Consider the following 22,996-nt stretch of genomic DNA (forward strand, 5'->3'; position numbering starts at 1 on the left):
TGGGAGGAGGTGGCGGAAGATTAATTGACACCAGGTAGGCACGTTTCAAAGTTATAAAATCTGAACTTTATGACAAACTAGCTGTTGCCTGCAACTTCGTGCGCGTTTTCTTAGAAGGGTAGGTAGGTTATAAGTAGTAGTATAGTAAGTTACCAGAAAATAATGCGACTGCAAATTGAGATTTAAATTTGATTGAAATCGGGAAAGAGGTTTAGGTTTAGGAATTTATATAAACAAGTATTTAGATGTGTATATAACTGATATTTGTTTTTTTATTGTAACATTTTATGAAACAGAGGTTTATTAGACACTACGGTATTGTGTATGGTTATAGTGCCTAAGTTAGTGGGTTCGACAACTGATAAATTTCTTTTTGTGCACGTATTCGATATGACTTGATTGTGCATTACTTAACAGAGAAGTTCTATTTTTGTAACTTTGTTAATAAAGAGCAGTAGAAAAAGCACAATTCACGTGATATGCAGATAGATATATAAACTAAAAATCTTCAGTTCAATTAGAAAAAAGAACTAAATGATGACTGAATAGAACCGTAAAGGTAGTACTAAGCACAATTGCTTTTTTTACTGTTCTGCTATTTACAGGCTTGGAAATGGAAAAATTTAATATGTACCTTATAGTTCACTAAAACCTATTTAAAGGTCGTTTTAGTTTCTCTGAAACTGTGAAAGTGAAAATCGAATCGAATATAACGATAAAAAAGGATGAAATCCTTTTTAATATTATGAAAATCATTGAAAAAGTAAAAAGTGGTACAGGTAACTATCATGATCTATCATTTTATGAGACTGCAGCGTGACATAGCACAGCCCTTAAGAAAGATGAACATAAAAAAAAAATAAGAAAGTGTGGACTGTTGTGATCATCAGCACCTGCCTTATACCCCCAGCTGTCTTCACATCAAGGTCACAGAATCATGCTGGTGAGAAATATGTAAAATAATTTGCTTTATGCGGTAAGTCAATGGGGAGAGTACAACCGTGCACAATAGTGCAACACTCGACAGTTAGGGAGCCTGACCTTTTCAACGTCACTCAAGCCATTCTCTACTTACTTGGGGATCACTTTTTTATTCAACTGTACAAGTTTGTTACAGCATTGTTCGTCTTAGTATTTACATTCAGCAGTTTAGATTGAACTGAATTGACCAAAATTATTAATTTGTATTCATGTATGTCGTTGCAATTGAACCGTTGCGTACGAGCACTTGCAAAAAGGTTTTTAGCGTTTCGTATTCTGTTTGCTACATTAGTGCTATGTTATAAGAAAAAAGCAAATGAATTAATGTTAATTTGAGGTAATTTACGTAAATAATACCAAAGAATAAAATTATATACTTGCTTTCACTGATTATCGACATACCTACGTTTATGACAGTATTCCTCTTTGAGAGTTAAATTTCTCGAACCAAAAATAGTTAAACAAGTCTAGACAACGTCCAAGGTTTTCGAGAAACACGTGGAAATCATGAAGAGAGACTGATATGGAATTACTTTTTTGGGGCAAAAATAATTGGTCTGGCGCTGTTGCGAAGCGCCAAAAGTCTTTGATATTTTAGGTAAAGAAAATACATATTTATCAGGACTATTGATAAGGTTTTATTTGTAATTGGCTTGAACCCACGTTCCTCGATTCTCCCGTAATTAGGAAGACGTCTGGGTAGTATCCGGGCGTAGTTTTCTGTAACATCCGTTTTAGGAAACTGTCTCCGAATAGACTAGACGTTCTTCGTTATTTTGAAATTAATTCAATTTATAAAAATGATGCAGCAAAATCACAGTTTTAGCTGCATTTTCATGACTTCATTATAAGGGTAGTTCAATATGATGTTCGATTTTGTTGAGTCTGTATTTCAATTTATTCAATTGCTAATCGAAGCCTAGCAGAGGTATCCAAAGTCTTTGTTGTCTGATTGCTAACAATTTTTATTACTTGTACATTCAACCTCATACTAATATTCAGTTTTCGCCTCCTGAAATTACCTCAACACTAAAGCGATATGCTTTCAATAACTTTCATCGAAGTAATTGCCGCCCGGGTCAAAATTCAGACAGAGTAAAAAAACTAAAATTATCAGGAAGCGCATTTTAAAGCTCAGCTAATTGGCTCCCAAATTTGATTTACGGCGCGAAACGATGAAATAATCACATTGTGGATATTTCGAAACATTTTTGCTTCATACAGCTTATCAACCGTTTGTTGTGATGGCGCTTTATTAATTATTAATTAACGTTGCAGTTAATGTTAATTGCAATGTATTGGCATATTTACGTTTTATTATACAGTAATTTATTGTCGCGATCTCCCAGTAAATGACATTTGCTGTTTATTTAAAACTGCACTCAATTTAAATGTAAATTATGTGTATGCTTTTAAATAGTTTTTACTACTTCTTTTGGGTTTATTTGGTATCTATGTATTTAATTGGTTCACAAGAACAGCAGTTTTTAGGTAGGTATACATATAACAGAATACTGTCTACTCTAACTTATAAATAGCTTTGATAACTTTCATTTATGATTGAAACAGAGATACATGGAAATCTTTTCTTATCAGCCTGAAATGAATCACTATACCTATATACCTTCACAGATTTTTAGCAAATAAAATACGAGTACACAAAAAGTGATTTAGGCACGTCCCTATTCACACTCTATTTTCAGGTATTACTCACAGCCGCTATTTAAATATCTTAGTAAAATATTTTGAAATCGAGTTAACAATGTAGGCATAAAAAATAAAGCTTACGGCACGGACTGGCTTAGCCGGCAGGAGAGAATTAAACATCAATGCAATATTTATTAACTCGACGCGCCTGATTTTAAGCCTTTTGAGTAATATTCCACGCTCAATATTGTTTATTGACACGTATTTGTGGTTTACAGACAAAGGGACGGAAGGGTTGTTTCAACAGTGAAATAAAAAATAATTTGCTTCAGCAGGAATTACAATGAGTACTCGAATCTACAAAAGAGTGCCATGATATTTTGTTTTTTTAGTTTAGAGTTTAAAATTCGACAACGAATTGTAAAATAAAATTGTTTTTTTTAACTTTTGTCGGATAAATGACGATAAACTTATAAATTATTTGATCTGCTGCTGTTTTTCATTGCGTCTGTTTCGGCTAGTCTTTTTTAATTCTACCCAATTTCACAAACTCTCATTCCTATATTTTTCTACCTTTTTATATTAAATATTTACAATATTTTTTCTGACCTTGTCGTGGACACTGTGGAGGAGTCATCGTCGCCAGACAGAGTGGAGATGGGTGAAGTTGTGCGGGCTTCCTCCGAGTCCTCGGGTGACGCTGGAGCCGGAGACTCGGGCACCTGGAGGTAGTCCCGAGTGCTGCGGATCACGCCGGGCGTGTGGCTCTGCGTCTCAGCCATGGCCGCTAAACCTGGGGCCGAAATTTTCGAATTTGGTTTACTAAGGAAAATGTTCCAGGTTGAATGATTCTGTGGGTCTATAAATATTGATCGGACAGACTGACAAAACTGTTGGCTTGGTTAGTGTCGATGTTATATTATGTTTAAAAAATATGTGCCTAACTGTAACTTTTGAGGTAGAAAAGAAATTATAATTCACTGTACGTTTGAAACCCGTACGAAAGTTCTGGACTTACGTTCTGGTAAGCTTTTTTCATTAGATCATGTTGTAAATGTCACATTGGACCAAAGCGTCTTCTCATATAGAGAAGCAAGTACTGATTAATACTTTGTCCACTACAAAGTATTGTACTCCGTAAAAAACCTATTTATTGAATCAACTTAGCAAACTGAAACGTACCTTGTTCATATTCTTGATAAACATGGCATCGAAAACGTGTTTCGCCATAACATTCCGCCTGAATAATTCCTAGGATGCTATTTATTCAGTTCGACGTCTGAACACTGCTTTGAGGTGAGGTATTTGAACGAAACTTTATCTCAGTGAGGGAAACTTTAACGATAAAGTCTTTACAGCAATGAAAATTTAATCCTTTGACCGGTAATTATAATTAACTTGTAGTACAGTAGTCTATGGATGTTTAATTGAATTTGAATTTAGTTTTGTTTTCGTGAAATGCAATTAAATTATTTGGTGAGTAGTTAGTTAGTGAGCCCCATCAAAGGGCTTTGATGGGGCTAGGGTCAGAACAGGTTGTAGTTAAATAAGACAAAGTTGGGCACAGAAGTAAAAATCTATCTCTCTTAAGCGGAAACTCATCGATGCGTTTGCCCATCCTACATTACGGCGCCCAGACCTGCTCGCTTACCGACTCCCAGAAGTTCCGCTTTGGAGTTTGTGAAAGAGCTATGGAACGATGCATTATTGGTCAAAACTGGGATTACAGACATCGGCAAAAAGGCTGCCAAGCTAAAATGATATTAGGCGCATTGGCAGTGACAGCTGGGCTAATGTCACCATAATGACGCCGTGGGCCGACCTAGAAAGCGGTGGCGGGACGATCTAAATGCCTCTTCTTCTACTTGCTTAGTCCAGGACCAGGAGTCGTGGAAAAAATTGGGGGAAGCCTATATTTGCTCAGTAGTGGAACATGGTGGGCTAGATGAAAAATCGTAAGCGAGAGATCGAACTTGAAAACAGAATTAAATAAAAGAAAGTAGCGAATCCGGACACGAAGTACGTTAGAAGCTGAAATGACTGTCCCCACAGATTTATTGGAGTTCGGAATTTAAAAAGTAACTTTGATATGCAGGTAAATTTAGTAATCTTGTATGACATAATCAGATATACATATAAGCGATAACGGATTGCTGATTTACGCCACGTCCGTTTGCCAATCACCCTTCAATCTCTAGCGTTTATCCTTATAATCCTAATACACACCTGCTTAGTAGTAGAAGCTTACTATTACAATTAAATAAACGTCATTTTCGTTATGAAAGCGTGACAGAGCAATACACGGCGCTAACCTCCTCCTACCTCTTTCTTCCACAACTGCATTAATGTCTCTAAGACGTAACTGTAAATCAGTGATTCAGTTCTCAAGTTTGGCAATGTACGTTATTGTTCGATAAAAGATTTGCAGTGAGCGCTAGTTCCCTATTGTCACATGAATGCAATTAAACTACGTCATCCAATTAGTCAATCATTTCACTCGCTTTATTAGCGGAACAAACTTTGTGTATATCGAAAACAGTCAAAACATTGCTTTGTTTTTGCGATAGGTAGATCGGTACCCATGATTCCATTCTGTCTGAACTTTTGCGATGTCTAATGGTTTGACCTTGAAGTGTAGCTTCGTAGCAATTTTACTAATATAATGCATCATACAGTTTCAACTTACTCTACTCATTTGTTAATTATTTTGGGCGCTCATTAAAACTCTTGGAGAGAGAAATCCTTCATTATAATGAATGCTATGCTAGATTCTAGCGTAAAGAGTAGGCACGAGTTGGACAGACAGGTATTAGTCTAGAATTTGATTTTAAAACTTAATTATTAAATTATATTTGTGAAAGAGGTTTTCTCTTTTAAGAACTCTCATGTTTATTGTTAGGTAGATTAAGGGATGGCGTTACAGTATAAAAAGTATATTTTTAATCCATCAGATATTTTAAAAATATGTATAAGACTTGTATTTTTGGCTCTGCGTGAACAGTAAAAATTGTCATAACGCTTTTTATAGACAAAAAGTTGTATAGAATATTTCCTTTCACTGTTATGTGATCAATTTATGTTTGCATTAATAAAATATTTATTAAAAAATGGAGTGGACTCCCGCAGTAAGGAATTTAATAATTGTGTCGCGGTCTGTTTTACAACCATACACACACTGTTTTACAATCACGAGCATAAAGACACCCAAACTCAGGACTAGCATTAGTGGATCACACAAATGTTTGTCCTACGCGGGGATCGAACCCGCAACATGTCGCGCTCTGTGTGTTTTTCGTGGCGACTCAAACCACTCGGCTAGCTCCGTCCAGTGCTTTGACTTCATTATGTGGCTATGTGAATGTATTAAGCTGCAGTGGTTGTGGTTTCAATCTCCGCAACAGATTGATGGATATGACTAACCTACATGTTCTCTGGTTGCAGGACATAATAATTCTCACAATATTACCATCCTTTGGAATTATGACACCCCATATTCCATTCAAGATTATCTCAAAAATATCGCATAACTTCAACGATCGGCAATTGTTTCTTTCTCACATTTTACGTCATCTGCCTTGAGTTTTATCGACTACGATGGGTTCGGTTTCCAGTCTAACTGGATGTAGCTAAGTACCAGGATTTTACATGACTGTCAATCTGACGTTCGTCGGTCCCATTAAAAAAACGCAAATACGTGTATATCCTATAAGAATATTTTAAGCATGCAAATACCAATGAAAATTGTTGAGCGCGTGATTGAGCACATCTTAGGAATATTTGCCAACAATTTCATATAAATTCTCACCTGTCGTCACATATTCGCATTCTGTATGATTTTACACTTATGTAGTTCAAAATTCCTAGTTCAATCAATTGCAAAATTTTCTTATAACTGACTATTTATACGGGATGTTCAAAAATGTACGCACGGATTGGTTTCTCTTAGGGGTATCCTTATCGGTATGTTTCATATTAATTAAATCAATTAGACGAAGTGACAGCTATTCCACGTTAAATGAAAGGAGAATCAACGAAATCGGTTCATCAAATCCGAAGTTCTGAGGTACCAAACTTGTTTACAGGATACAATCATGTAGGCAAACGTCCCGTAATAAGTTCATAATGCCATGGTATCTAGGATAGGCGCATCATTAACCACCTTACAAAAAGAAGCTCGTGGCTGAACAACAACGGCACAAGTTGATCGATCACAGGTTTAGCTACGACTAAATTCGTCGGTCCGTAGATGACCATCTATGTCATAACGAGTTTGTCCGTGTTTCGGAAGGCACGTTAAATTGTGGGCCTCGGCATCGCTACGAGTAGTCAGAAGCTAGAGAGCCTGACAACCAGTATATGGGGTATCGTGTTGCCCATGTAACTGCGCTGAGGAGGTTAGACAGGCAACGCCCCTTGACAAATACTGATACTGAGCTGCATCCAGTCAGATTGGAAGCCGACAGTAAAATAATTGGGAAGAGGCAAGATTGATGATATCTCAACTAACCATCAAAAAATACTACTCGTAAACAGGGGTGATTCTAGTATCTCTAAGTGTCCTCTATCTCTGGGCACCCACTCGTCTTTAATTTCAAGAACACTCTGTAGAGTAACCTTTGAAATACCAGTAAGTTGCATACAACATTAATCGAAATAAGTGAATCGGAAGATCGTAAGTCATGCGAAAGAAATCTTTACACTAGTATTTGATGCGAAATACATTTTACGTTTTAAAATGCTTGGAGCCTAGGAATGTTCCCGATTTGTATATATTTATTGAGCTATATATCTTCGTAATCTTGGCGAAAATTTATTCTGACTATTAGAATAAAAAGGAAAAAAATGAGATAATAAAGCAGGTCAACAAATTATATAGCCGTAACAACCGCTGCTTAACTTCGATCATTAGTAGAAACTTGATAGTGGTAATAGGAATACGTTATCTGTAAAATTTGAACTGTATAGCTATCACGATTCATAAGATATAGACTGAAGACGGACAGATAGCTGGGCTTCAGTAATACATGATTGCTGTGCCGGTCAAACTGTAGATGAAATTGTTTGAAATATCAAACAATATTTCAACCAAATAACGCATTGATTTACAAAAGCGGTCTAAAAATATATTAACAGTGTCCACAATTTTTTAATACTACCCATCATCCATTTAGCTCCATCATACATTTTCTGAAGGCACACTAATTGTAATAGACAGGAATGTGTACCTTTTTCTCTCTCTCCACAGCCTGCCCGTTGTCTTGGTAATGGGAAATAGACATGAAGGCTGAAATAGCAAAATCAAGCAAGCGTGAATATAGCAGAGTGAATTATTTAAAAAAAATCCGAGCTTCTATTTAATACGAGCTGTTGCCCGCGACTTTGCCTGCGTGGTTAAAAGAAATAAGTTAGGATTTTTTTGAACAGATGAATATTTTTCCCCGTTTCCACATTTTCCATTGTATCATCGCTCCTATTAGTTGCAGCGTGTAGCCCTAAATCTTCCTCAATGAATGGTCTATTGAACACAAACAGAATTTTTCAATTTGCACCAGTAGTTCCTAAGTTTAGCGCGTTTAAACAAACAAACAATCTCTTCAGCTTTATGATATTAGTATAAATATTCACGGTGGATTAACTGTATGTATTATAGATAATTCACAATGGAAAATATATATCAATGTTGCCCAGTTTACTTTCAATTGAAACTTTTATATCTTTACAGTACGTGCACTTTTACAAAAAAAGGAAAAGAAGTTTATACTCCAGAAAAGTAATCAGTCACACTCTCATTTGCAGTAAAACCAGTGTTTTCTAACCGTAAGGAACAAAGTATAATAACGAACTTTAACATGTTGCAGTCTTTATTAAAGTAGAAAAGCTATAATAACTGTTTACTTAGTTTACTGGCAGAGCGAAGAAAAAATCCACAAATTTTCTTTGTAAAAGTTTTCAACCGATGTTAAATAGGAGGTGGTCAAAATTTCTCTGTATTATTTTTATGTTTGCTGCCTCAGTGCTTGAGTATGGATGATTTTGTAGATTTAGTAATTTAACGTGAAATAGCTGTCATTTAGTTCCATCTAAATTTTATCAAGTTTGGCTTAGTTGTTTTTATTTGAAGTCGGTTGCAATGAAAATGTTTAATTATTATTTTTTGTTAATTTAAAATAATATTACATTCAAAACTTATTTGCGAAATAGTGTAATAAGTTACACATTTTTTTGTGTTTGATAATTTTTTCACCCAATTACAATCCAGCTAGGTAGATTTCGTCAGCAACTAATATTTACAGCCTTTCAGAACAACATACTTTATTACTTAACGTATACCTAAACAACGCTATTAAATTCATAATGATATCATTTATAATTCATATCCTTCAAGCACGACAATTGCAGTTTAAGAGCAACAAAGGGTTGTCATGACAACATAATGCTTTAACCACGTCGCTGTCACGCTGACACAGCTGACTGTTACACAATTCTTTTATTTATGCACATTTACGTACACACTTCATGCAATCTAAAATTAAACCCATTTTACAAAGTTGCATCCTGACAGGAGACGTCACGTTAAACTGCAAATGCCTCCGGACTAATTTAAACGTGAAAAAAAGAACGACGAAAAAAAGACAGAGAAATATCAGTTGACAGGCAATTCAGTTGCTGGTAGTACTTGGTAAGCAATATCTGACTATCTCTGTACCAAAAACAATATAATTATCAAGATAAAACCAATAATTGATGTTATCTAGAAATAATTATTCTTTTGGTACGAGGTTGGAAAAGAAATCTGGTAAACTGAAAATTTACACTTTTTTTTATATTTAACATTTTTTCTCGCCAAAACTACGTCAATTGAAGAGTGGTCAAATACGGTAGACATTTTGGAAGGTATAACCAATGTCTGAAGAATACCTTCGAATTAACTGGCACAAAACCTTGACGACCTCTGAAAAAAAACTCTGAGAGCATCTGAAGCAATCAGGTCACGAGGTTTCGGTTGCCATTTTGCAGTAGTTACAATTTTTGATGGTAGCGAACTCGACTTTTCGATGCTATTTGGTTTTTTTTTCTGCTTTTTATAACGAAAACAGTCGTATGTTACGTTAGTTTTTAATTATTTTAGTGAGTATGTAACACTTGCTATCCAATATTAAATACCCTTTCTCTGGTATCAAAAGTCAAAAGCTAACAAAATAAAACAAAGCTCCTCTTAGAACACCTGTTGAATATTTGTTTGTCTAAACTCAAGTAAACTTTGTAAACAATTCCGAATGGAAGTTTTCTCTGGCTTTGCTGAAACAAGGTTGCAAAAACCTTTCTCCCTTCAACATCAATATTTTATATTCTCTTGCAATCCACCACTGAACATAGTTCTTTATCAAAGAGTCTGGTCTATGATATGGTCCGCTTGATACGTCCAGCAACTAACGTTTTTCACTTATTTTTAATCTTCAATGGGTTTTAGTCTGCGCTGTTGGTCCGTTGGATAGTGGCGATTGCTATACCAGAAACCAGGGGCTCGATTCTAATCTAAGACAAATGTTTGAGTGGTTATAACTTATGTTTTGAGTCTGGGTTCAACTTATATCTATAACATATTTTAAAACATAGGAATGTTATAATTATGTCCTCTACTGCTTACTCATATAACCAGTTTTGCTTATTTTAGGACTAGGTGGTACTTTCAATGAAAGTGTTGTGAAAGTATAGGTAATAATACTAATTAAATGTGAAACGTAATAAGTTTTAAAATTGAAACGTCTTCTTCGAATTTGCGTTCCTTCGAAGTTTGAAGAAGTCCTTTGACACAAGTCTGGCTAACATACTCGTACGCAAGAGTTCGGCGCCTGTGCTTTGTTAGGTCTTCTTTGACAGTTGAAGTCAACTTTGACGAAGTAATTAATTAATGGACCTCTTTCACATCACCAGCTTTTAAGACGACATGTCTGGTCTCTTCAGACCATGATCACATCCTATTAGAGTGGATTAGTTAAAGGAAGAGCAAGACTTTTGAACACTCCGGATGAGTTAGTAGATTAGTGCCCTATCACACTATACAATCTAAGCATTGCAGACATTTGGCGTAATAGCAATAGCAATGAGTCAAAAATAACGGAGTTAATTTTGGCCCCGATCTATGTTGCCCCTATATCTTGGATGCCTAGTTTTAACCCGTATTTAATACGTCTGCATCGTTACCATATAGGTGTATAGATGGTCGTACCCCTATCGGTCACAATGTAGACGTGATTACCTTTAATACAATGCAGTTGATTCCCAAGTGCAAGAGTGTCATCAATATGCGTAACGTACGCATCTCCACATCCTAATCCAGTCAACAACTCGGCAGCAAGTCTATGGGTATGTAAATTCGAAATTTGAAAACCGAATTCTTTGTTTATTTACGAGTTTTTATGCTGAGGATTGTATTTTGACCTCTATTATAATTGAGGATTAATGTAACCTTTATTATAGTACTCTAATACGCTGGGTTGGTGACCTAATCGCTATTAATTTGTTAATATTTTCTGTTGAAAAGCAGTGGTAGGTCACTACCTCGTTTACAAAGAATGCAGTTCGGGTATAGACGTCAAAAAAATTCGTCTTCACTAAGAGAACGCTTTTACTATAAAATAAAAAGTTTAAAAACTACATATCTCCCATAAAATTCAATGACATACAAATTTGATGTTACCCTTTTCGCTCGTCGTATTTTGCTGGAATAATTTTCGATGGAATAATTCATAACGATTATTATGGTTCAAGAACGAAAGCAATTTTTGCGAATGATCAATTCAAACGCTTTGCGCATAATATGACGTTGCTAATTAGAGCTTTCGAGCATCTATCGTACATGATTGATAAAGTATGATAAGACTCGCCCGTGTGCATTTTGTTTCAATTCGTTAATTTAATTGTGTATAAAATTTCTTTTTCAGATGGTTATTTGTGTGCAATTGTATTACTACATTTTACACGAACTACAGAATACCACGGTAGATAGTGCTTGCTGGCAGAGCTTCCGCTTGAATTCTCATGAAACTTTTATAACTCCTGCGATAATTGTGCTGCACAGTGCTTTCACAGATTAAAGTGTAACGGGTTTTAAAAACAAACATGAAAAAGAAATTTTATATTATATCAAGGGTAGGTACTTAAGGGTAGGTAAAAGAAATTTTATATTATATCAAGGGTACCTACCCTTGATATAATATAAAATTTCTTTTACAGTACTTCTACAGCGTCTAGAAGTAAATATCGATCTAGAAATTTTCCACCTGTTTAAAGTGAACTTAAAAGTATACTTCAGTTTTAAATTTTCGTCTTACAACATTTTAAAGTAAAGAAATAAAACCTTTTTACTGATAATGGCATGTAAAGTATTTTCAACCCATTTAACATCACCTTTCATAAACTTTATTTTTAAATTGTCGTCTCTACGCTGACTATCCTTCAAAATCAAAATTGAAAAGTAAAGAAATAAATCCTTTTCACTTATTAGTAAATTGAAAAGGGAAGAAATTTCCAAGTCTTTCATTTATTAGAACAGGTATCCAGACTAAAACATGGAACACAAATTATAAAGCAGAAACTTAACAAAAATGTATCAAGCAATTATCCAACAATTTCACAGTTCGAGAATTTGATTGCAGTAATAAAGCCAGGCACAAGACACTAGGTAGCCAGAAGACATATCGTCGGTGGAAATCGCTTCAAATATTCATAGACCGTCTCCTTAATTGGACCGTTTCGGGCATGAGTTCGTTCGGCTTTCGGCGTTCTACGAGTGATATGAAATGCAGTTATTGCAGCTTGGTCTAGGTGAAATTAACAAGGAATTAGACAAGTCAACTGATTATAGTTTATTCTGATTTTAAGTCAGTGCTTAGAAAACTGTTGCATCATCCAATCCTACTAGTTCTACCTTGAATATCTATTATTTTGACGAATATTGTAATAATAGGCGTATAAAATATAATATTCTGATGCTTTCAGCTTACAAATATTTTATTTGAGCATGACGGTACGAATTTATACACATATTAATAGCAATGATTCAGTTTCATTTAATTATTTTCAACATACTTAAAATAAATTGCAGAATCAACAAGGGGTTGGCTTATAAGCAAGCTGTTTCCAACAAATCCTATTTTCGTTACCTTCTTGTCTTCGTGTGGTTAATGTACAAAATGGTGTAAAGTGTAAGCTGTACGCGCACGCCTCTGACGTGACTTACTTCTATACATGACAAGCCACCTGGTACCTATTTTACCAATACCTTTTTTAAAACAAAAATATTGTGTCGATAAAGAAAATAATTGCAAGTTATCTAATATCAAACCTTTCCATCCATCACTTAGGCTACTTATGCAATATGCGTGTACAAAAGGTACCACAGTCCATGAAACACATTTTCCATTTCAATTTGACACGCCACCGCCATCTTGGATTTATGAAGACGTCCATCAAAGGGCTGCACTTTTCAATTATTCTCACATTTATAAGACGGGGCTAACCTTTTGATTTTTGTTGCTTCGATTGTATGCATTTTTAAGTAACTTTGGAGGCACAAAGCACCTTTTAAAAGGTTAATAATCGCGTGTTACTTTCAAGCCCCGTGCAGTACCTGTAGGTAACCTATTTTTGGATTGATAGACTTAAAAGTAGTAAAGATGTTTTACTTTTCTCCAAGTTAGCAAAGGTTTTGAGTTATGAAATCAAGAAAAAAAAGTGACTCCGCATAATCCTTGTTTAGGGGGGGGGGGGGTTCAGAAACATTCAATTCACGTGAACAAAGACACGAATATCTTGTCCTGCGTGGGTAACGAACCCGCGAAGTTGGGACTATACCACTCGGCTATACGAGACTAGACTAAGAGATTGAGAGATTCTTTAGGTGATTGTTCTTACTGACAGCGGCAATTTTCGATTACATTTAAATTCAAATTCACACAGTTGGATTGTCTAAGCTTGTAATGTGTTTTTTCACAGCTTTTCTGACATTTTCATTTTGCGAACCTAGAAGAGAACGTGATGCTGAGGGTTGTTTGCATAATTTCTTCTATACTGTTGGAGCACTTAGAAAATGGCAAAGAATAAATGATGGAATGGCATCAAATGGTCCTTTGGGGTGCTAACTTTTAAATTGATTGACCTCCACAAAGCTCTAAGTACTTTCTATTTTGATTTTTATTAGGCACTAGCTGTTGCACGTAATTTTGTTGGCGTGGCTTTTAAGATAAAAATTAAGGAATTAAACAATCAGATTAATAGTTTTATTGTGCACGCATCCTCTGCCCTTTTCGTGACATATTGCTTTACTGCTTCACAGTTCTATAGCGTTCGTCTATAAATGGGCTATCTAACATAAAAAACAACTCTTGAAATTCGGATTTCTAAAATTAACTCGTTCAAACAGACGAACAAATAAAATAAACTCTACAGCTTGATAATATTGTTTACATTATTGCTTTTGGGGAAGGTTTTTAAAAAGGTACTTCTTAAATAAATCTCGGATCGCACATTCAAAAAGACTGAATGAAACTAATAGGTACATTGATGACACAATCAAAAACCAGTTTCTTTTCAGGTGATTGTGGGCAAAAAATTCAATGATGATAAAATAGGTCAAGCAACAAGACTTGGGGTGTTTTTTTTATAGTTTCGTGGCCTTCATTGTCTGGTTTCTTTATTTTGGATAGGTATTAAGATTCTTTTTAGAATACATCTGCGTCTTGATCGCGGAGAGTAACAATAGGACTTGTAGGTAGGTACCTACATGTTTCTTTTGACGTGTCGTGTCTTATACAGGGTTGTCAATTGGATAGCAGATGTTAAACTTTCGGGTGTTCCTATTTTATTTGAAAAAAAGCGTAGATTTGAGTTGTAGGAAATAGGAATGATATCCTGGGTAAAATATGAAAAAAATATAAATATGTATCATACTCAGTTTATAAAGATATTGATAGCCCTAGCCGAACCTTATTTACCACGTTTGCGAGGATTGAACGTATTTTTTTTAAATTCCTTACTTAATGAGTAAAGACGAACCTTATCTTTAAGTTACCGCTGTCTGTCCGTCTGTCACCAGGCAGCATCCTACGAACCAGGGCCAGTCTTTTCATTCTTAATTAAGAAGTTATCGTTTAGTAACATGGGCGCCTTAAAAGACCCCTGACCTATATTAAAATGGAATGACACTGATTGGTCAATGCGTATACGTAGTACTGTTCTATACTCTGTGGTGTGACCTTGATTGAATAGAAGCAAAACTCGACCCCAAATTATGAATAAAGATATTCATTCATCTTCTTCCTTTAAAATAACACTATATCTACTTAATATGGGTAACTACGTATTTGTATACAATTTCAAAAGATTTTTTTTGTTAAAAACTTGTAGGTACGATTGTATAAGAACATACACATAATTGGGAAAAAAATTAAAAACGGAACTTCGTAAGCCACTTAAAGTTGCCTATTTACCTGACATCATAAATGACTCGTGTGAAAATTTAAAAGCTAGAAAAAAATTAACTTGTTCTTAAAATTAAATACCTTACTCATGAATATACATATGAGTTTGTAATATTAAAAAAAAACTGAGTGTTAGAACTATAAAAATATTTTTTTAGTCATTTTTCGAACAGCACTAATCCCTCCTTCCCTACTAATATTATAAATGCGAAAGTAACTCTGTCTGTCTGTCTGTTACGCTTTCACGTCTGTACTGATTTTAATGAAATTTGGTACAGAGATAGAGTTGACCTTGAGAAACCACATAGGATAGTTTTTATCCCGGACTTTTGAAGAGTTCTCTTGGAATAGCGATATAACTGACATCGACGCGGGCGAAGCCGCGGGTGAAAAGCTAGTTGCAAATAAATTATATTTTTTTATTTATCCAGAAAGACCGCTAATATTGAATAGGAAATTCCAACGCAATTCCTATACTTTTTATTCTATTTAATTCGTATTGATAGAGTACTTGAAACAAAATGACCGGATCTAAGTGCGTGTACTCAGCGGCCGGGGGTTCGTTGCCGTGACAACGGACTGCACCGCGCTCCATAGACCACTCCGATATAGAGCAGGGGTCATTCACCCGAGCTGCACCCAAATAAACACCAATCTCTTAAACATTTACAAGCACTATTCGAAAAACTATAATATTACACCGACATACGTAAAACAATTGCATAATTTGGTTCTATTTACACATAATAGTAGATAAAAATTAAGCAATAAATGCGTTTTTGACATACCTTTGAGCGGCTTCTTGGTTTAAACATAATAACTCCTGTTAGAGCTCCTAATATTTTCAATTTCACCGAATTTATTTGAGATATATTCATAATAACGTTATATCACACGCAACACACATTATGGAACAATTTAAACTAACTTTAAAGGCAACAGGAGCTTGTTATCTGATCTTCTCCATTATTTACCAATTGAAATGTTTTGATTGTCTAAACTAGGCGAACTAACAACAACAATGGTAGCGACATCTAGTGTCATTTAGTCTAACTATTAAGCGGTACCACTTCTCTAAAGATTAATGCTTATCGGATTCGGCAGATGTCGTATTTAACGAAAAACGAAAACCATACATTATTATGAAACACAACATCATTTATTTTAGTTTATTTAAAATAATTTACTGTTATTGTTTTCTTTGTGATATTTTGTGCTTTAATTTGATGTTATTTTGTTCATCCACCGTCGTCCTTTCATGTAGTTTTACCGTAGTCTAACAGCTGGCGCTGTAAAATAGTTGCGTCAAAGTTTGGCAGATGGCGCTGTAATGAAGTTTGGCTGTAAGTAGTTTGAAGTGCAAAGACCGACACTGTACAGTGTAAGTTCTACTGCTAACGCTATGAAAACCAAAACAAGTCACTTATAGTCATTATGATGATCAATAATGGTGTGCTTGCTCAGACATGTCAAATACCATTTATAATGACAATATAAAATTAAAAAAGAAACTTGAGGGTGCACGGGTGTTTAGAAAGCTTTTGAAATTTATTTTTGTAAAATAGAAAATCTTTTGGTGTTTCCAAAAGATTTTCTATTTTAAAAATGAATATGTGCAATATTGATTTATAATTTGGGTAGATTATTTTGCAAATGCGGCTCTTTTTATTACCAAGCCCTGCCAACCTACACTTTTACGTACCTAGGTACTTGCAATAAATTAACAACGAAAAAAAAATCTTCCAATGATCAGGCTTCTTGTTACATCATTGTAAAATTATCCTTTAAAGTCATATTGCCAATTCAAATCATATTTGCGCGCGGGGTTATGTGTGGGTAGCCCTTGTTAATACACAGTGACGTTATGTACTAACACAGCTTTGATTTGTGTGTCACTGTCACACAAATTAAAGCTTCCGTAATAAACAGTCGCTGTCAATCACAAGCACACATACCGCCGCGAGCACAAATGAGTTGAATTGTTTGTAAAATGTCGTAAACAAATATAATAGCTTGTAATTCTATGTTAGGACTGTAGGTCGGCCGTGAGGCACCTCAGAGGCCTTCCTCAATCATTACCCTTTGATGTTGAGTTACTATGCAGAAAATGCCAATACTACTATGTATGCTGTTATTAATGTATCTAGGTATTATTGTGGGACTAGCTGTTGCCCGCAGGCCCGCCCTCAACAAATCAAAAATGATCCCAAGGAAACAAAAAATCCATATCCTTCCCACAGAAGGATAAAAGTCCCGTGTTAATCCTGGTTATAAACTATCTGTGTACCAAGTTTCGAACAAATCCGTTTAATGGTTTTTGCGTGAAATAGGAACAATCGTACATACAATTTTTCGCGTATTATTAGTAGGATATAAATAAGTAGGTACTCAATACCGCGAGTTCTTTGTTTTAGATTCATTGAATTACTTAGATAACGGTTACTGCTACTGCCAAGAGAAGAAGGCATAGGAAAATGAACAATGCCGTTGTTAAGAACGTTCAGTATCGAAGAATCCCGTCTATGGTATCAGAAATCTCGGCGCAATCATTAAAAGCATAATATGTAGTAAACAGGATAACAAAACTGAAAATAACCTCCTTCTTTTAAAGATGTATCAAATCCCTAGGCTAATTGTAAAAAAAAATATAAACCCTTTTATTATATTATCTCAAATAAAATGATATTGTCACTACCTATAGCGTAACCGCTTTTGCGCGGACCCGTCTTGAAATGATGAATGTGTCAGCTAAACTAGGAATCCACTTAGAGGGCCCTCACCCTTATGTCAACCTGTACTTATTTTTATGGTGTTATGTTTCGGGGTTAAAGAAACCAAGTTAACCTTTAGATATTTTAAGAATATCACCCGTTTTGTAACTTAAATTTACATTATGTTTAGACCAAGTTGCTTTGTTTATTTTTATCTTATTAAAGATTGAGAAATGTATGTACCTCTTTTTGGACCGAGACCATGAGCTGAAGGTTAAGTCATTATCTGTAGAAATCCAAATTGACAGAACTAACTCTACCAAATTGTATCAAAAAAGGCCTACCTGAGACTGAAAATTAAACAAATCTCATCACATCTCATTTCAACCTATAGCTGTCTCCTGCTGGACATGGGCCTCTCCGATAAACAAAATAAACAAATATTTCGCCTGAATATTATTAGTCTAATAAAACGTGATATTAATTGATCTAGTAGGAAAATAAGTCAAGTTCACAAAAGAAAATGTCAATAATTATATTATAATAACCAGCACACTGCTTTCCGTGTCGCTTGAGATAAAGATTGTTTACATTAATGTACGATATTGCACAAGTTCAGTGTTATAGCATAAGCCTTACGAGATATTCACCTTCTTGCCACTGGCAATGACATGAATCTATTTGGGGATAGTTCTTAAAACTTAACCTCTAGGAAGCGAGAGTATCTTTTATACTAACTACTAAAAAAAATGGTTGTCCTACGCCAGGATCGAAACCGCGAACTGTCAGCATCATCCACAGAGGTTTTCCTTGGTTACTTTTTATCTGTGCAGCTATTCTGTAAATTTATGACCTCTTCAAATCAATCAAGTTAGCAAAATTTATATCGGAAGTGGGAAGAACAATCGGAAATTTTTCTCTTTTGGAGAAAATTTATTATTCCCGTGCTTGGATTCACCATAATATTTAGATTTTAGTACAAGTTAGATGTAAAAAACGGTACCTAAGTTGTGATTGCGAAGACCGGACGTATGCGACTTGGTTAGTCAGCTAGTTGCCTGTTACCAGTTACCACGCTCGAATACTTAGCCGGTGCAAACGTTATCTCACTTCCTTTTAGATGAAGGTCCACTGATACCGATCTACCGAAAAATAATTAGTCCACTGATGTTAATAATTGAGTTCTAATATTTAGGAATTAACTTAATTTACTTTGAAGGTTCTTGTAACTGTGTTGGTATTTTAATGGAAGACCTTATAGGTAAATGTTTGTACTTGTAAAATTGCGTTGGGAATCCTATTTTCGTTGTCATGTTAATTAATTTATTTTTTCTTTTATTTAGTAATGGGATGGGAAATCAGACTCTTTCCGGTTTCGGGTTGATCGGAAGGGATACTCTTCTCGGGATTCTTGTCATTCTTATTCCAGACTTCGACTGACTAAAACCCAACCACGTTCCTTTCTTTGCTTTTCGTGATCAGAGGCAACGGAAGACAACCTTTTCGAAAAGCCTAGTAAAAAACTAAATAGTAGGTACATGGTTTATTAATAACTTTGGTTGCAACTAAACAAATTCTACATCGCAAAGAAAAATCGCAAAATAAAGTTCAAGGTGGTATCATGAAAAAGTATCGTATTATAATCAAGCCACAATAATTAGACCGCATTCTTATGATACAAGTTTAAAAATCTTATTAGTATTAATGTAGTGCAAGTACTGGTTTTTGTTGTGTTAAAAAAAGATTAGTTAAGAATTAGATTGCTATAGGTTCCAAAATGGTTGCCATGGAAAAACTCTTTAGTGTTTTCTTCAAGAAAGAGCAACATTTAATAATTAATAGATTGGAAAAATCTAAATCCCCCGTTTTTAAATGTCATTCCATTCATTTTTTTTGTAAATTGCATTGTCATCCGGTTTGAAGCTACCCTGAAATTTTCAGCTTGCTAGCTTATCGCGAAGTGCCTCAAAATTGAGTTGCAAAAATCCATCCGTAACGACAAACAAACAAGAAAAGTGCGTGTATGAAAACGGGGCAAAAATAGACCACCCCTGTTGATTAAACCACGCCTGGTGTAGGTAGACCAAGAGGACCCTAGACCATTCCGATGTTAGCCCGATTAGTCAGGACTATGAAAATTTTCGCGAGGTAATCCAGTTTGCAGAAATAAATTTTGAAAACTAAATTAACAGTTAAGAAATGCTGTTCAAAAATGGTTCTCATCTTCTTGCAAATCTAATTGCGACCAGTCACAATGTTCTCATAGCATTGGTAGTCAAAGTCACACATAATAAGTATCTACTGAACTAAATACGCTTTGCAAACTTTTTTCTTTGAAGGTCAAACTTAAACATTTCCTGGTCTGTCGACACAGATGCTGATTATTGCGCCAGAAAGCAAGCTCTGGAACCACTGACCGATCTTCGTCTTGAAGGTCACTAAATTCCTAAAGTCCGTTTGATCACGTAGGCCTATGTAAAACAATGCGTCATATCTTACTAAATGTCGATTTTAATTTCTTGGACCGTTTGAGATCGTTTGTTTGTGATTAAGGCCCCTCTAGGCAGTTGGTTATGAAATCAATTCAATTGTTTAAGTTGAGTTTGCATTGAAATTGGCTATTCCAGTACTCAGGGCAAAATGGAAATAGCTCTTTCCCACATCCCATTCTGATCAGGCATCAGTTTTTTTATCTCCCGAATCCAGTGGACTCCCCTTTAAAAATGTATTCCTGTTCACCTCGCATAGTGAGACCTCCTAAAATCTTCCATTTACTGTCCATTGCTGTTATTTATGGCTCCGTCAAGTTCCGTTGACACGGTGCCTTCAAAAGAAATAATCATTATTAATTTATGGACCGACACTGACTTACAAGTAATAATTGAGTATTTGTTCCGTATTCACATCCTGTATGACCCGCGTCTGTTTTTATCAAGTCTATATTTAGTAACTATTAAGCGAGCTCTGAAAAAATGCAAACAGATAGTTTCGATCTAAATTATGTTCGGTTTTTGTGTCATCAAACTGGTCAATGATAATTATGTCTGTTGTTGTTATATTCTACTTTTCCTAACCTCATTTGTTTTGGTAGTATTTTCTTTTTTATTTTTCTTCATCACTTTACATTATTGTGACAGTAAATAGTCATTTTCTTCCTATTTCAATATATTTTACCGGATGCAAATTATAATAAATATTACGAAATATTTTAACAAATTAAAATACATTTGTGGTCAATCCACGTCACATATTCTTTGATGACGTCAGTGAATACAGTTGCATATATTTATCCGTCAACTTAAGGTCTTTGCTCTAGATTATTTGAATTTTAATGATTTGAGACCAAGGAGACAGCAGTACCTACTTAACTATTATACAATTCCCTGGCTTCACCCGCGCAAGCTTTAAGTATCACGAGAAATATACAACCTCAACCTTTTTGAGGGTATGAGCTTTCTCTATATAAAATTTAGACGGTAATGGTTTCCAAAAAACTAGCACTTGATAGAGATTGACTTGGCTTTATTATTTTACAGATTTAGACAAGGCATTTAGAATTCTTTCCTCTATCTCCTAATTTACGGTAACAGCGACCTTATCATCCCTGCCTTGCATACTAAACAAGGTAATAAGACCTATTTACATGGAATGGTAAAATTGAACTAGTTAAATAATTCTAGAAATAATTGCATCCACTTTTACTAAGTTAGGTTTAGGAGATGTAAAAACATGATTAGAGAAGCTTTACAAAATTAAATTAAGTTGGTATTGCGATTTTACAAAACTTATCCGCCATACTGCATGCTACAACTAACAAATGTGATGTTTTCTCCTTTTCATTGATCTTAGCCTGAGGTTGTATTTGTCACTGTAAAACAATGTTGTTTAAATTGGGGAAATTATTTCTAAAATTATTTCCGTTCTTTTACGAATCCGTAAATTATTTTGTTGCACTGGTTTTAACAAACATTCAAGGCATATGAAAGAAGACACCCAGACTCAGATCACACGTTGGGTTTGGCATTGCGACCACAATCACTCAGCTCTCCGTGTACTTCGAATAGTTATATTTTTATTGTATGTCTGTCGACAAATAAAAAAACAAGTGTTATATTCTTACATAGAATGGAAAAGGAGTTCCGATTCTCCGTGGAGGTTACAATGCACAAGTAATCTGTCTAAAAGTGGAATGTTTTGCTACCTAACAGTTTTTGCGGCAATGCGTAATGTTCTCAAGTTAGCTTCTAAGAATAACCTATGAGTAAAACAAATGAAGTAGCAATGATTTATTAGTCATTATAGTTGTTACAATTTTAGTTTAAATTATTTATCGTTGAATAATCGCAGTCTCAAGCCGGACATTAAACCAGTACACAATACAATTTCGTAATGACTAATAATTTATTATTTAGACATTCTGGAGACCTACCACGGCCTTTAAAGTGAGACTGTTGCTGTTGTGTAAAAGAGACACCATGCTGTCTTGTAGAGCGCCATCTCTATCCTACAACACTTGCCGGATCATCTTCTGTTATTATGGGTTCTAAGTATCTTAATTAACTTAGATTTAACAAAGTTCTTTACAACCTTCGGTTGGACCTGTTGACCAAATTGCCTTTAACGAATGCTTATTAATTAGGTTATTGTACTGACAGAGGTACATTGTGGAGGTCTAAATGATAGCTTTCATTGCAAACGGTGCAAGTTGAAATCAGCAAGGTACGGAAACTTAAATGGTCAAATCGTTGACCAACTCTGGTGCTACTAGCAGAAGTGCTTGACTGATAATTATAATTAGTGACAATTCAAAATTAAAAAAATGAGGTTTTTACTTGAAATGTCTCTACAGGCTTCATATAGGCTTCATATACCTCTACTGAGGTCATAAAGCCGCATCTCAAAATAAAATTATAGCCGTTATACGCAAACACGCAAAACTTAAAGACGTTGCATCCTATCCCATTTTAAGCAAAGAGATCCTACTACTATTATAAAGGCGAAAGTTTGTAAGTATGGATGTATGGATGTTTGTTACTCTTTCACGCAAAAACCACTGAACGGATTTAAACGAAACTTGGTACACAGATAGTTTATAACCGCTATTCACACATAGGATAGTTTTTATCCCGATTCTATGTTTCTGTGGGATCATTTTCGATTTGTTGCGGGCGGGGC

General features: G+C 35.0%; 1 protein-coding gene across 1 annotated transcript in view; it reads right to left on the reverse strand.

Moving 5' to 3' along the window:
- The window catches only part of LOC113493928 (neuronal PAS domain-containing protein 2-like), a 70,301-nt gene extending 54,125 nt beyond the window's left edge, over nt 1–16,176 (reverse strand). The window contains exons 1-2 of the mRNA XM_026871963.1: nt 15,899–16,176; nt 3,238–3,421 (exon numbers count right to left, since the gene is read on the reverse strand). Coding sequence (XP_026727764.1) covers nt 3,238–3,410 — 173 coding nt within the window. The 5' untranslated portion in view covers nt 3,411–3,421; nt 15,899–16,176. The remainder of the gene's footprint in view (nt 1–3,237; nt 3,422–15,898) is intronic.
- Between the last annotated feature and the right edge of the window lie 6,820 nt (nt 16,177–22,996).

This window comes from Trichoplusia ni, chromosome 5 (assembly GCF_003590095.1).
Source record: "Trichoplusia ni isolate ovarian cell line Hi5 chromosome 5, tn1, whole genome shotgun sequence".
NCBI classification, from domain to species: Eukaryota; Metazoa; Arthropoda; class Insecta; order Lepidoptera; family Noctuidae; genus Trichoplusia; species Trichoplusia ni.